Source organism: Coffea arabica, chromosome 6e (assembly GCF_036785885.1).
Source record: "Coffea arabica cultivar ET-39 chromosome 6e, Coffea Arabica ET-39 HiFi, whole genome shotgun sequence".
Taxonomy (NCBI): domain Eukaryota; kingdom Viridiplantae; phylum Streptophyta; class Magnoliopsida; order Gentianales; family Rubiaceae; genus Coffea; species Coffea arabica.
In genome coordinates this window covers 25,591,782-25,611,786 of record NC_092321.1, presented here as the reverse complement: position 1 = coordinate 25,611,786, position 20,005 = coordinate 25,591,782, and the positions used below count along the sequence as shown (strand labels likewise).

The window sequence follows — 20,005 nt, the reverse complement described above, 5'->3', positions numbered from 1 at the left end:
TTTATGTTTTATGCAAGAGCTAATTCGGCATCCATTATTAAGAAAATTGCAGTTGAATTTTGTCCAAAAACAGAGCAAAATTGAGATTTGAGCAGAAAGTGCAAAACTGTGAACAATGAAGAACCGCGAGGCGATTGTAGACCTCACGGATCCGTGAGAAGCTTCTTCAAGTTGATTTTGCAACTTGCACTTGTGTCACACTATTTTGTAGACCAATTTTTCTGATAAAATTTGACTGGATCTAGCTAAACTTGAATTGAAAAGTGAAGAACAACTTTACGAGCACATTTCCTCATCCATTTAACTTTTTATGTAACTATTCTTCCATTTTAACTTAAAATACACCAAAAAATTACCCTAAAACCTAACTAAAAATAGGTAAAATAAATGCTAATCATTTATATTTTAATTCTTGTTTGACTCGGATGCAACTTTTTGTTTTTTGTGGAGGAATAGGTACTAATATTCATGTTTTCTTGCACAGCATTTGATTTTTGAATGCACGGTAAATGAACTTGATTCCATGGCAACTGTGTTTCCTCCTAGTCTCCGATGTATTTTTTTTTAATTACCCTTTTAATATGGATAGCCACAACAACGCGTCAAGATCTACAGTTTATCATCCAAAGGGGGAAGATGAGTAATGATCAGTTTAGCAAACTATGATAGCCACGTCAAAGCATTAAGATCTATAGATGATCATCCAAAGAAGGGAGATGACTAATTATCAGTTTAGCAAACAGATGAGTAATTATCAGTTTAGCAAACTATGTAACAAAGTATACTAGAAAGACATGTACCTCCATTAAATCTGTCCCATAAGGCTTTCCTCTGAAACAGCTGCCAACTTTCGGTGTAACTTAAAAGGCACTGTTGATGGTGAAAACCATCTGGACCAATATGCAAAACCACATTTCTATTGCGAGAGGTAACTAAGATCTTGCTTCCGGTCTTTCTAATCGAAAATGCATGCTTTATACATTCCCAAGCATCTGTAGACCAATGTCATCAAGAACTATAAGATATTTTTTATTTTGCTGGATTTGGAAAAGATTTCTGACTAGCTCCTCATCCTTCCACTTCAGTATTTCTTCTCTCCTTTCTGGGATTAGGTGTAACAAGATCTGTTGCAAAATGTCTTCCTTTTGCCATGTTTGTGATACACATATCCAAGCAACGCCTCACTTGAGGGTGATTGTATACCTTTCTGGCAAGAGTTGTCTTTCCTAAGCCCCCCATCCCACATATGGAGACAACACTGAAGCATTTATCAATCTCATGACCACTTCCCCTCACCAGATGCTTTACCAGCATCTCGACATCACCCTCCAATCCAACAAAGTCATCGTCGACAACATGGGAATATGTCCGCCTCAATTGTTGATGCGATGAACTTGCACCCTCCTGTCTTTCCATAACTCTGATCCCATAATCCCGAAGTCTTTTGGTAAGATGAGAGATTTTGGTTTTCAGCGTTTGAGTACCTGTTCAAATGGTGTGCCTATCATAGCACTCATTCAGGATACTGTTAAGAAAATATAAGTATTCTTGTAGATAATCAATTAGTAAGGGTATTCTTGTAAATAGTTTATTAGGTTTGTACTCCTATAAATACTAGTTGGTCACTCATAATACAGTGACTAGATGTTTTCCTCCCAAAATACCTGTTAACATGGTATCAAAGCTAAAGTCCTAGGGTTAGGGTTAAACATCTAGCAAAAGTACTGTTCAGCGCACTGTTCATCGCAGCACTATTCACGCCGTACTGTTCACGGCACAGCACTGTTCACGCCGTTACTGTTCACGGTGTGCTGTGCACGGCACACTGTTCAAGCGTCACTGTTCATCTCGAGTTTTGACCCTTCCTTTGGTTTAAAGTGCTATTCGCTATGGTTGAAAGATTTGTTAATGCGGTTACCACTGACCAAGTTGAATCGAGTTCCCAGAAAACTGTCACTATATCCGAGGAAGATTATGTTAAATTCTTACAGTACCAACTTACAAATCACGCATCTCTTCCCTCTGCTTCTTTAGCACAAAAAGGTAATGACTTATGGATTATTGATTCCGGGGCTACTGATCATATGTCAGGTACCTCTAAAAACTTTTCTAATTTTCAAGAGTCTACTTCCTTTTCTCATGTTACTTTAGCTGATGGATCTACCACTAAAGTTAAAGGACTAGGTACTGTAGAAATTAATCCATCTCTTCCGCTGTCTTCTGTTCTTTACGTACTCGATTTGCCCTTTAATTTAATGTCTGTTAGTAAGCTCACTAAATTTCTACAGTGTTCAATTACTTTTTCTCCTGATTTTGTTGTCATTCAGGATTTGAAAACAAAGAGGACAATTGGTGGAGGGCATGAGCATAATTGTCTTTATTTTCTCAACTCTAATAGTCCGATTGCATGTCCTGCTACTGTTTCTCCTCTTGAAATTCACTGTCGTTTGGATCATCCGTCTCTATAAAATTTGAAAAAGTTGGTTCCTACTTTGAATCAATTTTCTTCGATAGAATGCGAGTCTTGTCAGTTTGGGAAGCATCATCGTGTTTCTTTTGCTCCTAGAGTCAATAAACGGGTTTCTGAACCCTTTTTGTTAGTTCATTCTGATGTTTGGGGTCCTAGTCGAGTCACTTCAAAGTTAGGTTTTAAATATTTTGTAATCTTTGTTGATGATTTTTCAAGAGTTACATGGCTCTATTTAATGAAAAATCGTTCAGAACTATATTCTATTTTTTGTGCATTTGTTACAGAAATAAAGAATCAATTTGGTGTACCTGTACATATACTTCGCAGTGATAATGTGAAAGAATATTTTTTTCACTCCTTTTAATACCTTTATGACTACGTCTGGTATTATTCATCAGTCATCTTGTCCTCACACTCCACAACAGAATGGAGTTGCTGAAAGAAAAATTGGACATTTAATCGAAATTGCTCGAACACTGTTGTTGCACATGAATGTGCCCAAACAATTTAACTGCATGTTATTTAATTAATCGCATGCCATCTAATATTCTTGGAGGTCAATTACCTCACTCCATTCCTTTTCCTCATGAACCTGTATTTAAATTACCTCATCGTATTTTTGGATGTGTGTGCTTTGTTCATCAGCTTGCTCCCGGGGTGGATAAATTAGATTCTCGTGCTATTAAGTATATTTTCTTAGGATACGCACGAGCGCAAAAAGGGTATAGATGTTACAGTCCAGTTTTAAATCGATTTTTTACTTGTGCTGATGTTACTTTCTTTGAATCCACTCCATATTTTATCAAACACAGTATGCCTTGTGAGTTAGACCAGTGTCCCTCTTTTTCCTCTCCTGTTTTACCAGTCCCTTTCTCTTTATTATCTGAGTTATCTAGTCCACCAGATTCCATAGCTCGATTATCTCGTCCTCATCTTCAAATTTACTCTCGTCGTTTCATGGTTGAGAAAGTTCCTGATATGCCACGCACTTCACCAATTAACTCTCAATCTTCAAATCCAGGTATGACGCCCTCCTCTGAGTTAGATCTTCCTATTGTTTTACGCAAAGGTAAGAGACATTGTACTTTCCATTCTATTTCTAATTTTGTTTCTTATTCTCTTCTCTCTATGTCATATTCTTCTTTTGTTGCTTCCCTTGATTCTATCTCCATTCCTAAGTCTATTACCTATGCTCTTAATCATCCTGGTTGGAGATTAGCTATGCAAGAAGAGATGTCTGCTTTGGAACAAAATGGTACTTGGGATCTTGTCCCTCGCCTTTCAGGTAAGCCTGTTGTTGGTTGTAAATGGGTGTACACTATAAAAGTGCAGCCTAATGGTTCTATTGATAGATTGAAGGCTTGTCTGGTAGATAAAGGATTTACTCAGGTGTATGGAGTAGACTACTTAGAAACATTTTCTCCTGTTGCATAGATTACTTCGGTTCATCTTCTTATCTCTTTGGCAGCAACTTACAATTGGCCATTGCATCAGTTGGATGTGAAAAATGCATTTCTGCATGGAGATTTGGAAGAAGAGGTATATATGGAACAACCTCCTGGATTTGTTGTTCAGGGGAAGAATTCGCGATTGGTTTATCGTTTGAAAAAATCCTTATATGGATTAAAACAGTCTCCGACGGCCTGGTTTGGCCGGTTTAGTAGTGTTGTCATGGAGTTCGGTCTGACAAGATGTGGAATAGATCATTCTGTATTTTATCGGCATTCTAATGCTGATAAAATTTTATTAGTTGTTTATGTGGATTATATTGTGATTACAAGTGATGATGTTGTGGGGATCTAGAAACTTAAATCCAATTTGCAGGCAAACTTTCAGACAAAGGATTTAGGTCATCTATAGTATTTTCTGGATATTGAGATAGCTCGGTCTAAATATGGAATTTATTTATGTCAAATAAAATATGTATTCAATATGCTGAGTGAAGTTGGGATGTTAGGTTGCCGACCTGTGGATACTCCTATGGATCCTAATGTGAAATTAGTAGGAGATCAAGGTATATTACTTGATTATCCTAAGCAATATCGAAGACTTGTGGGTAAATTAAATTATCTCACTGTAACAAGACCTGACATTTCGTTTGCAGTGAGTGTTGTGAGTCAATTTCTTGATACCCCTCGTACTAGTCATTGGGATGCTGTTATACGGATTCTCAGGTATCTTAAGAGTGCTCCTGGAAAAGGGTTGTTGTATCAAAATCATGGACACACTGATATTGAAGGATATAGTGATGCAGATTGGGCTTGTTCTGCCTCAGATCGAAGATCGACCACAGGATATTGTGTATTTGTTGGGGGTAATTTAGTGTCGTGGAAGAGTAAGAAGCAAACAGTTGTTTCCAGATCAAGTGCAGAATCTGAATACCGCGCTATGGCTCACACTGTGTGTGAATTGGTTTGGTTGAAGAGCATGTTACTTGAAATTGGGTTTGAGCATAAACAGCCTATGAATTTAGTGTGTGATAATCAGGCAGCTGTTCATATTGCGTCTAATCCAGTGTTTCATGAAAGGACAAAATATATTGAAATTGATTGTCATTTCATTCGAGAGAAATTGCTTGACGAAGTCATCAAAACATTTCATATACCATCTGTAGATCAATTGGCTGATGTGTTTACCAAGAGTTTAGGGGGCTCTAGGGTGAAATACATTTGTAACAAGTTGGGTGCTTATGATATATATGCTCCAACTTGAGGGGAAGTATTAAGAGAATATAATTATTCTTGTAGATAATCAATTAGTAAGGGTATATCTTTATGATACCTCGAATGCCTTTCCTCATGCGACCCGCAATTTTGAAAGCATAGCTTTCAAACAGGTCATCAACCTCATAAGCTAGATCTCTAGCTTGTGAAATCCACTCCTTAACCGTTTCCTCGTCATGTTGCCTTGCATCTGCATCTTTGAAGAACGATCGCATCTGCTTTATCTCATCTTGAAGTTGCGCCACTTGGTCACTAACCACATGTAAGAACTTCGTTTCTTCAATCAGGTTGCGAATGGTTTCCACAGCAAAATTGACAGCGGCCTCGGTCATTTTTGCTAGACAAAAATATGAATTTCTTTCCTTTTTAATTCAAGCAAGCATGTAGATAGGCATCAGGGTTGTATATTTGAGGAAACAATAACTCTCCTTCCATTTATATTCGTCTTCTTGAAGTACATAAACTAAAAGGATTGAAAGGAGGGAATGAGTGTTAGTGTAATCTGTATGATAACCTGATCGGTCCAGGTGGGTCAACTCACCAGGGTGAAGTGCCCTGTTGTTGAGAACTTGATGGACTCAGAATCAACTAGGACTCGCTGAAGAAACAACAAAGGACAAAAAATAATTGAGACTTGAAATCTCCAACTTTTTCTCAGAAAACTGCAACAAGCAGTGGGAATAAAAAAGTCAACGCCTAGTCAGTATAAAACAACAAAGAAGCAAATTCGATAACTTGAAACTCACCAGAATCAGAGGAGGAGAAGGAGATGGGTGTCTTCACCAAAATCATCTCACTTCGATCATTCTGGATATTTTGATCAGAGTAAATTGCAAGTTGTGATCTTTGATAGGTTGACTGAGATTTGAGGCGGTCTTCCTTGGCTTAAATAGAGAGAAAAGGGAAAGAAGAATGAGAAGGGAAACAGAGTGGAGAGCTATGGAGAAGGAACGCCTGGACAAGTAACATCTACAAGCAATTTTCAAAAGAAAATAGTGTATTTTTTTAAGGGATAATTTTGGAAACCTCCCTGAGCTTTTTAATAGTTTTAGGAGTTTCCCTTGAAATTTTAAATATTACACTTACCTCCCTTCTAATGTAAACTTACGTAAATGACACTCACATAATACTTAGACCTATTTATAGGAAAAAAAAGAAATGGGAAAAGAGTATCAACCGCAGCCATCAGTATTTCTTTTCCATTGACTTAAATTCCTATTATCATCATTAACGAACTACAATTTCATCACATCCTTTTCTTCTTGGATTAATCATGTACTTTCTACCTTATTCGTGTACCTAGATAAAGTAGCTTCCTCTACTACCTAATTCACATCCCGACTTTTTTTTCCCTTTTTGCATTGGAAAAAAGAAAGAGGCAAAAGTTGCATGACAACTATGGAAAAAATGATAATACAAATATCAAGCACTTCACCGACATCAAATTGATATTGAGACCATTAATCACATATTGCTTGGCACGAAACATATATTTGCCAACTTAAGAACTTTTAGAACAACACAATTTTTGTTTTTATAGATTAAGAGAAAGGTATTATAGGATATTCAAAGGTAAATTTGGCATGTATTATTATTTTGGTCTATTTTGTTACCAAAAACATTGAAAAACAAGAGGTTTATGCAATTTTTAGAATCTTAGGGGAGCTCCCTGCAACTATTAGAAATTTCAGGGATGGTTTCTAAAATTATCTCTTTTTGAAGTCTATGGATAATGGTATATACTTATTGAATTGTTTGACCTTTCCGCGTTTGCCCGGGAAGGCAAATGGGTATTCTTTCGTCTTTCTCGTATTGTGTGGTATAGAATGCCTTTGTTTTTTATTTTTTTCAACTGTCATCATTTATACATTCTTCCACTCCTACTCTAACCTATTCAAGCTATTCTAAGAGAGGGACCTAACATGGTGACAAGAAATCGACCAAAACTGAACCACCATCATTAGGGAGCATTACGCCTTTGTACCGGTGCTCTTTCATCAGAAATATCTCAGTTTGTGGAGGAGTGCACCTTTGGTGTTCCTTTTCACGTTCTTCTGTACACAGTCAGATTTCTTTTCACATAAGAGAATTTCTTTTCTTTTCTTTTTTCCCATGATAAATATTGGATTTATTTATTGACTATAATGTCCCTGAAGATGTTTCTATTTTTTGTTTTCAGGTTATCACTTCATTTTTAAAATAGGACAATTTTGATATTAAGCAGTTCGTAACAGCCTAAAAATGTAATATAAAAAGCAGAAGGTAGAATACTTTGGCTGCCCTTGACAGCCAAGATTACCAGGATCAACAGTCCCCAGACGTAAATTTAGATTCTTAAATAGATAGATAATATTTTATTGGAAAAATTACACTTTACCCGTCTATGGTTTAGTATTTTTGTACATAATCCCCTTATAATTTCAAAAGCTATACATAATCCCCTTATAATTTGGATTAAAGTGTCAAAGTGACGGAATTTGTAATACATAACGGAGTCAATTAAAATGTCAAAAATACCCCCGTGTAAAGTTGAAAATTATTTATTAACCACAATGGGATTATGTATATATATTAATAACCATAAAAAGGTTCTATGATAAGGCATTAAACCATAAAGAAGTTATATGGTAAAATATAAAATCATACGGATTAGAGTGTCATGCATATTATGTTTATATATTTTGGTCATTTTAGTTATTTTAGTTTTTTAACAAGAGTAATTTCGACATTTTCATAGATTCTGTTACGGATGAACATTTCCGTCACTTTGACACTTTAATTTAAACTATAAAGGGGTTATATATAGTTTTTAAAACTCTAGGGGGTTATGTGAAAATTAGCTATACCACAAGGGGGTAAAGTGTAATTTGCTCTATTTTATTTTATGCATAAAAAAAGAGAAGAGGAAATTTCCAATACCATTCCTTGGTCTTCATGCCCTGAAATAATACAAAGTCACAGCAAAGTTCGACCATCCTGGAATAGGTCCAATCACAGGCTTACAATTAGACTCTAAAACAAAATAAGGTACAAGTTTGATTAGTCCACAACAACTGAGTCAACCTTAAATTTTACACTTTCGAGGGAATAAGAACCCTATTTTTTTCTTTTCTTTTTTTTTGCCCTTTTGGTACTTGCTGTAAGGTCATAATCCTAATACCACTGCTGTCTATTTATTCAGATCATCAACAGATTTTTTTTTCTCGATATAGGAAAGAACTCTACAACCTTCTACGAAATGGGGTTAATGATAGGCTCATTTCATGTCCAAATTGAACCCTACAAGCCGCTGGCTGCTTCTTGTGATAACAGAAGTTAAAATGAATCCCCATTTATTTTTGCAAAAACAAAGAACCTGTAATTCGTTTTGTTATTTTGGTTTCTGATATTGTTTTCCCCACAATGTCATGAACGTCTCGAGGTAGTTAATTACAATAGAATAAATGGCCAGGCTTGCTGCCCTGTCATGGAACAGAATTGAGTTAAGAGCAAAGAAATGGAAGGCGTAAAACTAGAAGCCGAAGGCATGATCAGAAAAGAAGAAGTGGACGAAGGCGTGATTCTGAAAGCACGCCTTTTTTGGGAAAATCAGCTCATCAACGTGAAGGCAGCACCTGTGGTCCTGCAACAACTTGAAAACAATGGAGGACATGTGTCTTAATGTGATTCTAACTTTTAGAAGTTAGTTACTGGCTTAGTAGCTTTATATAAGGAGATTTGCTATTGTAATAGAGTAGTGAATGTTTATTATTTGTTAGATTTGGGACCATTCCCAATCTTCTTTCCCCCCTCCCAAGTTTCCTCCCTTCTTATTCATCTTCTTACTTTTCCCGCTCATTTTTGTAACTTCTTCAATTAATATCAATATATAAGCTTCGAGTTGTTTTTCTATTAATTTTGTTACCATTGGGAATTATTATCAAGTTCCATTAACAAATTCAGCTTTGTCAATTTGAATTCATTCTTCTTACCTCAACTTGGTACCATTACAGTGGTATCAAAGCTAGCTACGAGCCAATGGGATGACTAAAACTCAGGAAGAAATGTTGAAGAAAGATCTAATTGAGCTGGGGGAGTGCCATGAGAACGTTCGCCAATAAGAATGATGGACTGGAACAAGCTATGAGAGCCATGGACCACAGGCAGGAGAGTACTGAGAAAACTACTAAAAACTTGGATCAGAAGTATGAGAGTATGATGAGTATGATGGCCAAGTTGAATGATTAAGGGAGAATAGGGGAAGGTAGCAGCTCTGGAGGTGAACAGAAGTTGGACCTAGTTAAAGGGAAACCTGAGAAAATAGAAGGGAAAGGAGGAGCCAGGCTACCTAAGCAAGATTTTCCTATGTTTGATGGGGATAATCCTAGAGAGTGGGTCAAGAGGGCCAATAAATACTTCAAGATCCAGGGGGCGGAAGAAGGATTGAAATCTGATCTGGCTCAGCTACACTTCAGAGACAAGGCAGACATATGGTTTTATGGGATGTATCATGGGAGAGAGTCGGTTACCTGGGATGAACTGTCCATGGCAATGTGTGAGAGATTTGAAGGAGGGACATCAGAGGAGACCATAGAATAATTCAACAAGCTGACACATACTCGGAGTGTAGTTACTAGCTGGAGAAATTCGAACTGCTGAAATCACTGGTAATGCCATTACTTCCTGGCCAACTCGATTCATATTACAAATCATGTTTTCTAAGTGGATTGAAAAGTGAAATTGTAAGTATGGTGAAAATGGCTAAACCTCTCACCTAGCAGATACCATAGAAGCTGCTAAGTTACAAGAAAAGAACTTGGAAGCTATAAGGAAGACACAAAGAATTATGACTCAGAAATACCCACCAAATTCAAATCCCCAGGTGACTAACAACACAGATGAGATACAAATGGTCTAATGACAAACCTAAGAACCCTGGAAACAATAATAACAGAAGGAATAGGGTAGAAGCTACTACAACAGACCAGTTCAGGAAGATTACCTCCTCAAAGTTTAGCTATAGGAGGGTAAGGGGGTTGTGCTATAAGTGTGCAGAACCATACACCCTAGGCCATGTCTACAAACAAGCCCAAATACATTACATCTTGGAGGATGAGTAGGATGATTTAGTTGAGGTCATTGAGGAAGTAGGAGATGAAGGGTAAGAGTTCTTGATTGCATTGAAGATGGGATAAGTAATTAGAAAATAGAGGTATCTATCCACACCCTAGCTGGAGGAAATGGACACTGAACATTCAAGCTTAAAGGAACTCTGGGGGGCAAGGAGGTCCTAATATTAGTGGATAGTGGTAGCACACATTATTTCCTAGATGAGAGACTAGCTACACAACTACAGTTACAGGTAACAAAAGCTCCACTGAGAGTTAGAGTGGCTAATGGGGAAAAGGTTGGAGTCCAGACAGCTCAACAAAACTTTGGAATGGAAAATGCAGGGGTATGAGTTCCAACATAACTTTAACACTTTGAAGTTAGGGAGCTGTGGCTTGGTGTTGGAGGTTGATTGGCTAGCCAGGTACAACCCCATTGAATTTGATTTCAAGGGACTGAGCATGAGGTTTTGCAAAGGAAGGAAAAAGGTGAAATTGAAGGGAGAATCCGGGGACCTGAAGCTCACAACAACCAAGGGGAGCAAATTAGCCAAATGGAAGAGGAAACAGGTGTATAGAGTTACTGCTTAATTAACCATGGTAGAGGAAGGACGGGTAGGACAAAAGGGGATCCCAACAGGCATGGAAGAGATTCTAAACCAGTTCAGGGATGTATTTGCTAAGCAACAAGGATTGCCTCCCCCTCCAGGAGTCATGATCATGGAATTCCATTGAGGGAGGGGGCCAAAGCTTTTCAGATCAGACCTTACAGGTGCCCTTATGTGCAGAAATCTGAGATAGAAAACTGGTGAAAGAAACGTTACAGATGGGAATTATTCAACCTAGCAATAGCTCATTTGCCTTACCGGTGTTGTTGGTCAAGATGAAGGATAGGAGTTGGAGGTTCTGTGTGGACTATAGGCAGCTCAATGAAATCACAATGAAGGACAAGTTCCCTATGCCACTAATTGATGAGCTAATTGATGAGTTGCATGGATCTAAGTACTTTACCAAGATAGATTTGAGGGCAGGATACCACCAAACCAGAGTCAAAGTGGAAGACAGACATAGGACTGCATTTAGGACTCACCAGGGGCTATATGAATTCAAGGTCATGCCATTCGGATTGACTAATGTCCTTGCTACATTCCAGAGTTTAATGAACCAGGTTTTCAAGGAGCAACTGAGGAAGTATGTCATTGTGTTTTTTGATGACATTTTGGTATACAGTTCTACAATGGGGGATCATCTCAAATAAGTAGTAGTACTGAACATGCTAAGACAACATCAATTATATGCTAAGAAGAGTAAGTGTTGCTTTGCTCAAACTCAGATTGAATGCTTAGGCCACATAATCATTGCTGAGGGAGCGCGGGCAGATCTTAAGAAAATTGAAGGTACAATGAACTGGCCAAAACCTGAAAATGTGAAACAACTGAAGGGATTTCTGGGATTGACTATATATTACAGGAAATTTGTGAGGGGTTATGGATCCATTGCCAAACCCCTTACCTCACTACTGAAGAAAGGTGGATTCCATTGGAATGAGGAGGCTGAGGAGACATTTTAAGGGCTGAAGATGGCTATATGCAGCACCCCTGTAGTAGCCTTACCAGATTTTGGTAAACCTTTCATTGTAGAAACTGATGCTTGTTATGGTAGAATGGGAGTTGTGCTTATGCAGGAAAGGAGACCTATAGCATAGTTGAGTCAAAGTTTGGAGGCAAAGAATCTGGAGCTGTCCATCTATGAAAATGAGCTACAAGCACTGGTTACTACAGTCACCAAATGGAGGTACTACTTAGAGGGTGACCAGTTCATTATCAGAACAGATCACCGGAGCTCACTAAGCTGTTGGGGTTGAATTATGAAATTCAGTACAAAAAGGGAAGGGAAAATGTTGTTGCAGATGCACTATCCAGGAGAACAAACAAGGAAGAAGAGGAGTATGCAAAGGTGACCTGTGCTATCCCTGAATGGGTAAGGGAGGTGATGGAGAGCTTCCAAGGAGATGAGGAGGTTCAGAAGATGATCAAGGAGTTGGTACTCACACCTGGTTCCCTATAGGACTACTCCTACTAGGATGGAATAGTCAAATATAAGGGAAGAGTAATGGTAGGAAGGAAGGAGGAATTAGGAGGAAAATAATTACTACCATCCATGACTCCCAGCTAGGAGGACATTCTGGGGTGCAAGCCAGTTACCTGAGAGCCAAACAGCTATTTCACTGGCCAAGAATGTACAAGGAGATCAAGGCTACAGTGTTGTAGTGTGATACTTGTAGGAAGTGCAAGGATGAGCATATTGCTGATCCTGGTCTCCTGCAATCAGTACTCACCTCAGTACTCATGGAGTCATGTCACTATGGACTTCATTGAAGGACTACCTACTTCAAAAAGGAAAGACACTATTATGGTAATAATGGACAGATTCACAAAATATGCTCATTTTACTAGTTTAACACATCCTTTTGTTGCCAGTCATGTCACTATGGACTTCATTGAAGGACTACCTACTTCAAAAAGGAAAGACACTATTATGGTAATAATGGACAGATTCACAAAATATGCTCATTTTACTAGTTTAACACATCCTTTTGATGCCCCAACAGTGGCCTGAGTCTTCTTGGATCAGGTTTGCAAGCTGCATGGTGTGCCACTAAGCATGTTATCTGATAGAGGATAAGATTTTTACTAGTCAATTTTGGATAGAATTATTCACACTATTGGGAACTGAATTATGTCTAAGCACTGCATACCACTCTCAGACTGATGGACAATCTGAGAGGGTGAATCAGGTGCTGGAAATGTATCTAAGGTACATGACTCATTTGAAACCAAAGAGGTGGAACATAGGGCTATCTCTGGCAGAGTGGTGGTATAACACAACTTATCATACTGCCATTCAGATGAGCCCCTTTGAGGCTCTATATGGAATGGAACCCTCCCCTCCTCAAAATTGGCCTTAGGCTCATACTCACACTCTAAGGTAGCCATTGTTGCAGACCATTTGAAGGATAGACAGAGGATAGATGAGCTACTCAAGAAGAATCTGAAGGAAGCAAAGAACAGAATGAAAGTGTATGCGGACAAAAAAGAGATCTGAGAGGGAATTTGAGGTTGGTGATTGCGTATACCTTAGGCTACAATCTTACAGACAAAACTCGGTAGAGATAAGGGGCAACTCTAAGTTATCAGCCAAGTACTTGGGACCCTACCAGATAGTGCAACAGATAGGAAAGGTGGCCTACAGACTCCAGTTACCAGCACAATCAACGATACACCCAATCTTTCATGTTTCCCTATTAAAGAGGAAGGTGGGACAGAAGGTAGTTCCTGTACTTCAACTGCTAGGCACAGACGAGAAAGGACACTGAGGATAGAGCCACTGATAGTGCTAGATAGAAGAATTGTAAAGAAAAGAATGCAGCAACAGTCCAGTGGCTAGTGCAATAGTGGGAAGCCTCTCTCACAGAAGCTACTTGGGAAGACGCAGAGGATATTGAGCGAAGGTTTCCAGAATTTCAATCTTGAGGGCAAGATTGTTTTGAATGGGAAGCTATTGTCATGGAATAGAATTGAACTAAGAGCAAAGAAATGGAAGGCGTGATACTAGAATCAGAAGGCGTGATCACAAAAGAAGAAGAAGTGGATGAAAGCGTGATTCTGGAAGCACATCTTTTTTGGGAAAATCAGCTTAGCAACGTGAAGGCAGCAGCTGTGGTCCTACAACAGCTTGAAAACAATGGAGGACACGTGTCTTAATGTGATTATAACTTTTAGAAGTTAGTTATTGGCTTAGCAGATTTATATAAGGAGATTTGCTATTGTAATAGACTAGTGAATGTTTGTTATTTGTCAGATTTGGGACCATTCCAAATCTTCTTTCCCCCTCCCAAGTTTCCTCCCTTCTTATTCATCTTCTTTCTTTTGCTGCCCATTTCTGTAACTTCTTCAATTAATATCAATATATGAGCTTCGAGTTGTTTTTCTACTAATCCTGTTACCATTGGGAATTATTATCAAGTTCCATTAGCAAATTCAGCTTTGTCAATTTCAATTCATTCTCCTTAGCTCAGCTTACTACCATTACATGCCCAAATGTTCATGGTCCAATGGCTGATTGACCATGCATGAATAAAAAAGAAGTTCAAAGAACTTGCAACAACCGTTCTGAAGACAAATGAAATAAGCCAAATTGACGGAAATACAGAACACCAAATGTAATACCCCAATAAAAAAATTAATATTATTTTAGGTCTCGTTCATAATTAAATAAGTTGAGAGTATGTGATTAAATATAGTAAAAATATTATTAAGGGACTTAAAGAGATATTTTGATCTTGTTTTAAGAAAAGGAGAGTCGTACTTCATATATTATTGTAGCCCTAAAAAAAATAAACGACGCACATGGGATATTTTTCCCGTTCTTTTCTTTTCAAATCAAACAACGCAAATTGTTTTGTTCCAAGTGACGAGGAACGCAGGGAAATTTGACGAAAGGTTTGGCATCAAGAGGGAAACGAGTGTGTGCATGATCCATAGACTACTGAAGGGAAAATTGCTTATACTTCTTGTTCAGTGAGGTCTTAACTCCATGTTGCTGCGTAGGGTACTATTATAATTGATTTATCACATATCAAGTAGAATTGACAGAACTTGTTTGATGCCTTAACATGGGCTTCAGTAGTTCAATTCATACTTCATTGATGGAGTACTCTTGGGAGTTGGGAATATTATAATAGGTCATTTGGTAATTAGTTTGACTGCTTCGGGCCATTTGAGTTGGGCTTTCATAAGTCTAGATTCAATTCATTTAATTTGTGACGTTTTTGACATTCGAGCTATGAGTTTCATGTTGTGTTCCAAATACGGCTGTAAACGAGTCGAGTCGAATCTAGTTTTGACCTAATCGAGTCGAGTCTTGACTTAATTTTATTGAATTCGAACTCAAGTTTGAGCTTGATGAGCTGACAATTTAAAACTCGAGTTCGAGCTTAAAAAAATAAAAAATAATTATTTTATTTTTAAAAAAATTAATAAAATAATATTTTTTTCTTAATAAATAATAAAATATTAAGGATGCATATGCAATTTTACTATTAAAATTAAAATATAAATATATATATATATACTCGAGCTCGCGAGCCGACTTGCGAGCTAACGAGTTTAATATTTTGAGCTTGAGTTCGAGTTGAGCTCGATATTGATCGAGTGGTTCGGGAGCGGCTTGGTTCGTTTGCAGTCATAGTTCCAAGTGACGAGGAACGCAAGGGAATTTGATGAAAGGTTTGGCATCAAGAGGGAAACGAGTGTGTGCATGATCCATAGACTACTGAAGGGAAAATTACTTATACTTCTTGTTCGGTGGGTTCTTAACTCCATGTTGTTGCGTAGGGTAATGTTATAGTTGATTTATCACTTACCATATAGAATTGACAGAACTTGTTTGATGCTGTAACATGGGCTTCAGTAGTTCAATTCGTACTTCACTGATGGAGTACTTTTGGGAATATAATAATAGGTCATTTGGTAATTAGTTTGACTGCTTAGGGCCATCTGAGCTGGGCTTTCATAAGTTCATATTCAATTCATTTTATTTGTAACACTTTTGGGATTTGAGCTATGAGTTTCAGGTTGATAAATGTGAATTTTATACTTGACTCACAAAATATTCGAGTTTTTTAGCCTTAATCGAGTTCAATGCAAACTCACTTATTACTCTTCAATTTTCTTAATACAATTACTATAACTATTAAGTTGTAAAACTAATTTAACATTCACGAAACTACATCATTAAAACTATACATGAACAAGTCATAATTCGTAAAAAATACATAAATAAAGAATTTTTTAACAATATTTATATTTAATTTGTTCAAAGTACATGATAAATAGTAATAAAACATGTGGTTTGACGGGTTTTAAATATGCACTCAAATTTAATTCCAAATACTTCCGTTCTCTGCAACTATACATGTCGTAACTACAGTGTAAGGAGTGTAAGCGTTGATCCCATAAGAAACTTGAAATTCAATCACTAGTTCCTTACTTCACTCTAATATTTAGACAGCAAACAAATTAGACAATAAAAAGTGACTATGTCAAACACACTAGAATTGTAAGCTGAACATGTAGATGAAATTCTTGAGGAGAAATTACCGAATATAAAATTCTAAGGTGTAGATTCCAGTAATGGTCTAGAATACAAGTGAAATGATCATTCTCTTGCTAATTACTCTCGTCTCAAGGGATTCATTTTCAAAGTTAATGAAGACTCATTCTCATGATGAATTGATTGTAACTAACATCATTCTTCCTACTCTAGGAGTGAAAATATAAATACTAGTCATATAATTCATGAAATGCAACAACAAAAATCCACCCAAGTACATCACTACTCTTGTGTGTCTATTCCTTACGTTCCATTCATTCTTTTATATCATTGTTACTCAATTTTATTGATTAACAACAACTAAATAATTTGCAAAAAGGAAATTGGTTTTTGGTAATTGAATGGCCATGGACATACATGATCAAGAGTTTTTATGATGATTGGACTTGCAATTAATTGGGTTGTTGACAGGGAGTTTGATTCTTTTATAAGGGGAAACTCTATCAAAATTTTTTAAAAACTTTTCAAAAATTTTGAAAAATGTGTCCAGTTACCTTAAATATAGTGCTAAGTGACTAAATTAGTTCCCTAATTTTGGAAGAAATTGTGCACTTACTTTGAAAAATTCATGATTTTAATAATTTGGAACACCTTGACTATGATGATGAATTGTAAAATAGGAAACTATACCTTGTTAAGAAGAAAAAATTGTGCCTATAAGTGCATGTTTGATGACTTTCCTTATTTTCTCTTGATTATGTTGGTTGGGGGATATGTATAGTTTATGTGAGTACAATTATCTTCCAGTTATTCTCCTTAGTTCTTAGCCTAATTTTTGTAAGAGGGGATTTTAAAAAAAAAAGAAAAAAGAAAAAGAGAAGAAGAAAAAAAAGAAGGAAAAAAGGGCAAAAAAGAAAAAAGAAAAAAGAAAAAATAATGAATAAGAGTGAGTTTCTATTTCCAAGAACTCTTGTATTAAGTAATCGGGGTGTTCATCTAAAAGTGTTGATCTTCGTGTCAAATGGTATTTGAGTGGGTAGTTGTTGAGTGACTGACAATCTTCATCTAAAAATATCATTTGTCGCATCAAAAGACAATTTCCCTAAGGAGCACTAGAATATATGCAAAAGTAACAAGAACCCCTCTACTAATATGCAGGAATTTTATCATGGCAAGAACTTGGAGAATGACTTGGGAAAACTGTATTTCACATAGCTATTGCGGGTCATTCACTGTTATATTCAAGTTGAAGATAAAGGAATGAGTCGAATATGTTATCTTAGGCATACAATAATCTTTGTTTAGCTTGATATATGAGTACTTGAAATATTGATGAAATTATAAGGGTGTTTCTTATTGTTAAATGAAATGAATTTGAATAAGTGTGTACATTCCTATCTCTTAAACTTTTGGTATTGCTTTTTGATTGTTTGAGAACATGCAAAAGTTAAAGTGTGGGGGAGTTGATAATAGCATTTTATGGACTATATTTTGTGGCCATTTCAAGTGATTTTAAATCATGTTTGGCTTAAAACAATAGCATTAAGGATGAAAATCTTTCATAAGTTAATGTTTAAGCACATGTGATTTAATGTTAGAAGTTTTTAGTTTCCTTTCACTTGTTTGGATGATTGAATTTCGTAGAAAAAGAATAAAAATTTCATTGGAAGTTTGATCATCAAATCAAGTAAGAAAAATCTCAAGTATGCAACGATTAAGTCAAGAAAAAAGGATAAGAAATCGGTCATTGACAAGAAATGGTTAAAAGCCTCGGTGTGGTGACAAAATGATTGAAGAAGATGATCAAAATTTCTTTTTGAGACAAAACCGGTTCTTGTCCAAGGTTCGATTTCTCTGTCGGTTCCTACTTTTGCAAGTTCCACAACTTGTACAACTTGATTATTTTTTATGAATTGGTGTTAGGTGGATCAACCATGACTGATGAGACATAAAGGAGGTTAGATTAACTTGTGAAGAAGTTTCATTAACACTTTTTGAGCGTTCCTAAGTTGGAAGAATTATGCAGTCTTTTTTCTTGCCAAGTTAAATCAATCTTTGTTTTGTATAACATTCAGTAAATTGACTAGCATAGAATACAAAATGTATAACTTGTAACCTAATGTGACTATTTCATATTATGAAGTTTGACCAAATTTCATTATACTTGTTTGGTAGTACGTGCGTTGTGCGTTTTACATTACACTATAAAATAATTATACAAAAATCATTGTACTTAAGATTACAAGGAGGAGAAAAGTACTGTATGACTAATTTAACCATTTAAGAATATACTCATCCGATTTGTATGTGTTCTATGCAATTACATATTTTTTTGACATTAAAAGAAAAAAAACTAAAGTTGTACTCAAACTGTGTAAAGTTAAAAATAAATGCGCCTTAATAAGAATTTTTAAAATTTTTTTTTATACATATTGATATTAATTTTGTATTAACCTTTTAATAGCTATACCCAGGTGTGGCCAAAAGTGATCGCTTTATGTCATCAAGTTTGATCACTTTTTTATTATATTATACAACAAAAAAAGGTAATGAATAAATCAAAGGCTTTCAAACACTTTTCAAACTACCAAAAAGTTGGTTCTAGATTTTAACTTTATCACCTAATCAACTGAGTTCTTGTTAAGTTGGTCTTGATTTTCACTTTCCAATTTTCATATCCCAAATGACTCGTTAGAAGTTATACTTTTGCCGTTTAACAAGTCCAGTCTTAATTAAACACAAAGCGCTAATAGCAGTGTGAAGTATGACATTCAATTATGAACTCAAACAAGAGCGAAATGTACAGCAGGAAGAATCCGAGAGCCATAAATTAAAAAAAATGAATAAAAAGGGACAATTTAAAAAGAGTTTTTCAACAAAAGAGCAGAGACAATTAAACAAAAAAACTTTAATGACTATATTACATATTTAATAACATTGGATGTTTCCTTGTACGTACCCAGTTCCTACAAATTTTCCTGAAAGAGCCAATAAAATGTTTTTCAATTATGCTGAATTTCTGATTGTATTCTAAAATCGGTTACATCACCAGCAAAACTAGGCAATGATAACTCACTCACACTAATGATGGTGCAGGCAAAAACCAAGTTCAAAGTCAAGAATCCATGCATTGAATTACTTTTGTTGATAGATTCGTTGCTTGTTTGTTTGTATTAATCTGGATGTATAATCTATATGCACTGGCCACCTTCAAATGCGACCATCAGATTTTCATATCAGTAATAATCACTACTTATGTTTTGTTGTTCCGCTAGAATAAAAATACAAATGTTAAATAGAAAAATTAACAGTAGTTATAATAATAATAATTATAACAGTAATAAAATTAACTATAATAAAATAGTTAAAATAATAATATAATAATGCACAAATATGGGGGGTTGAGACACAGATATGTCGCTTTCTTTAAGGTGATTCAAGTTTCTGTGGAAGAATCAACTTCGATACAGTAGAATCTCCGGCTTGTCACCCTAAGGATACAACAGTTCAGCCACTTGCTGACACTCTTTCTAGATTGTACAATTAGGAGAGTATAGATCTACAAACACCTTTTTTCTTGCCTAACTATGAGATAGAAAATAGTGAATTTA

The 20,005-nt window shown here is 36.2% G+C and overlaps 1 protein-coding gene across 1 annotated transcript; it reads right to left on the bottom strand.

The window, feature by feature from the left end:
• Positions 1–1,068: 1,068 nt before the first annotated feature.
• Positions 1,069–5,525, bottom strand: LOC140009815 (putative disease resistance protein At1g50180). Its single transcript, XM_072056144.1, has 2 exons — positions 5,252–5,525; positions 1,069–1,484 (listed from the first exon to the last, which is right to left on the bottom strand). The coding sequence occupies exons 1-2, from the start codon at positions 5,523–5,525 to the stop codon at positions 1,069–1,071; spliced, it is 690 nt and encodes a 229-aa protein (XP_071912245.1).
• Positions 5,526–20,005: the final 14,480 nt, after the last annotated feature.

Coding starts and splice junctions, on each gene's coding strand:
- LOC140009815 (XM_072056144.1), bottom strand. CDS start 5,525: ATGACCGAGGCCGCTGTCAATTTTGCTGTGGAAACCATTCGCAACCTG. Junction 1,485..5,251: donor CATGAGGAAAGGCATTCGAG/GTATCATAAAGA, acceptor CCATTTGAACAG/GTACTCAAACGCTGAAAACC.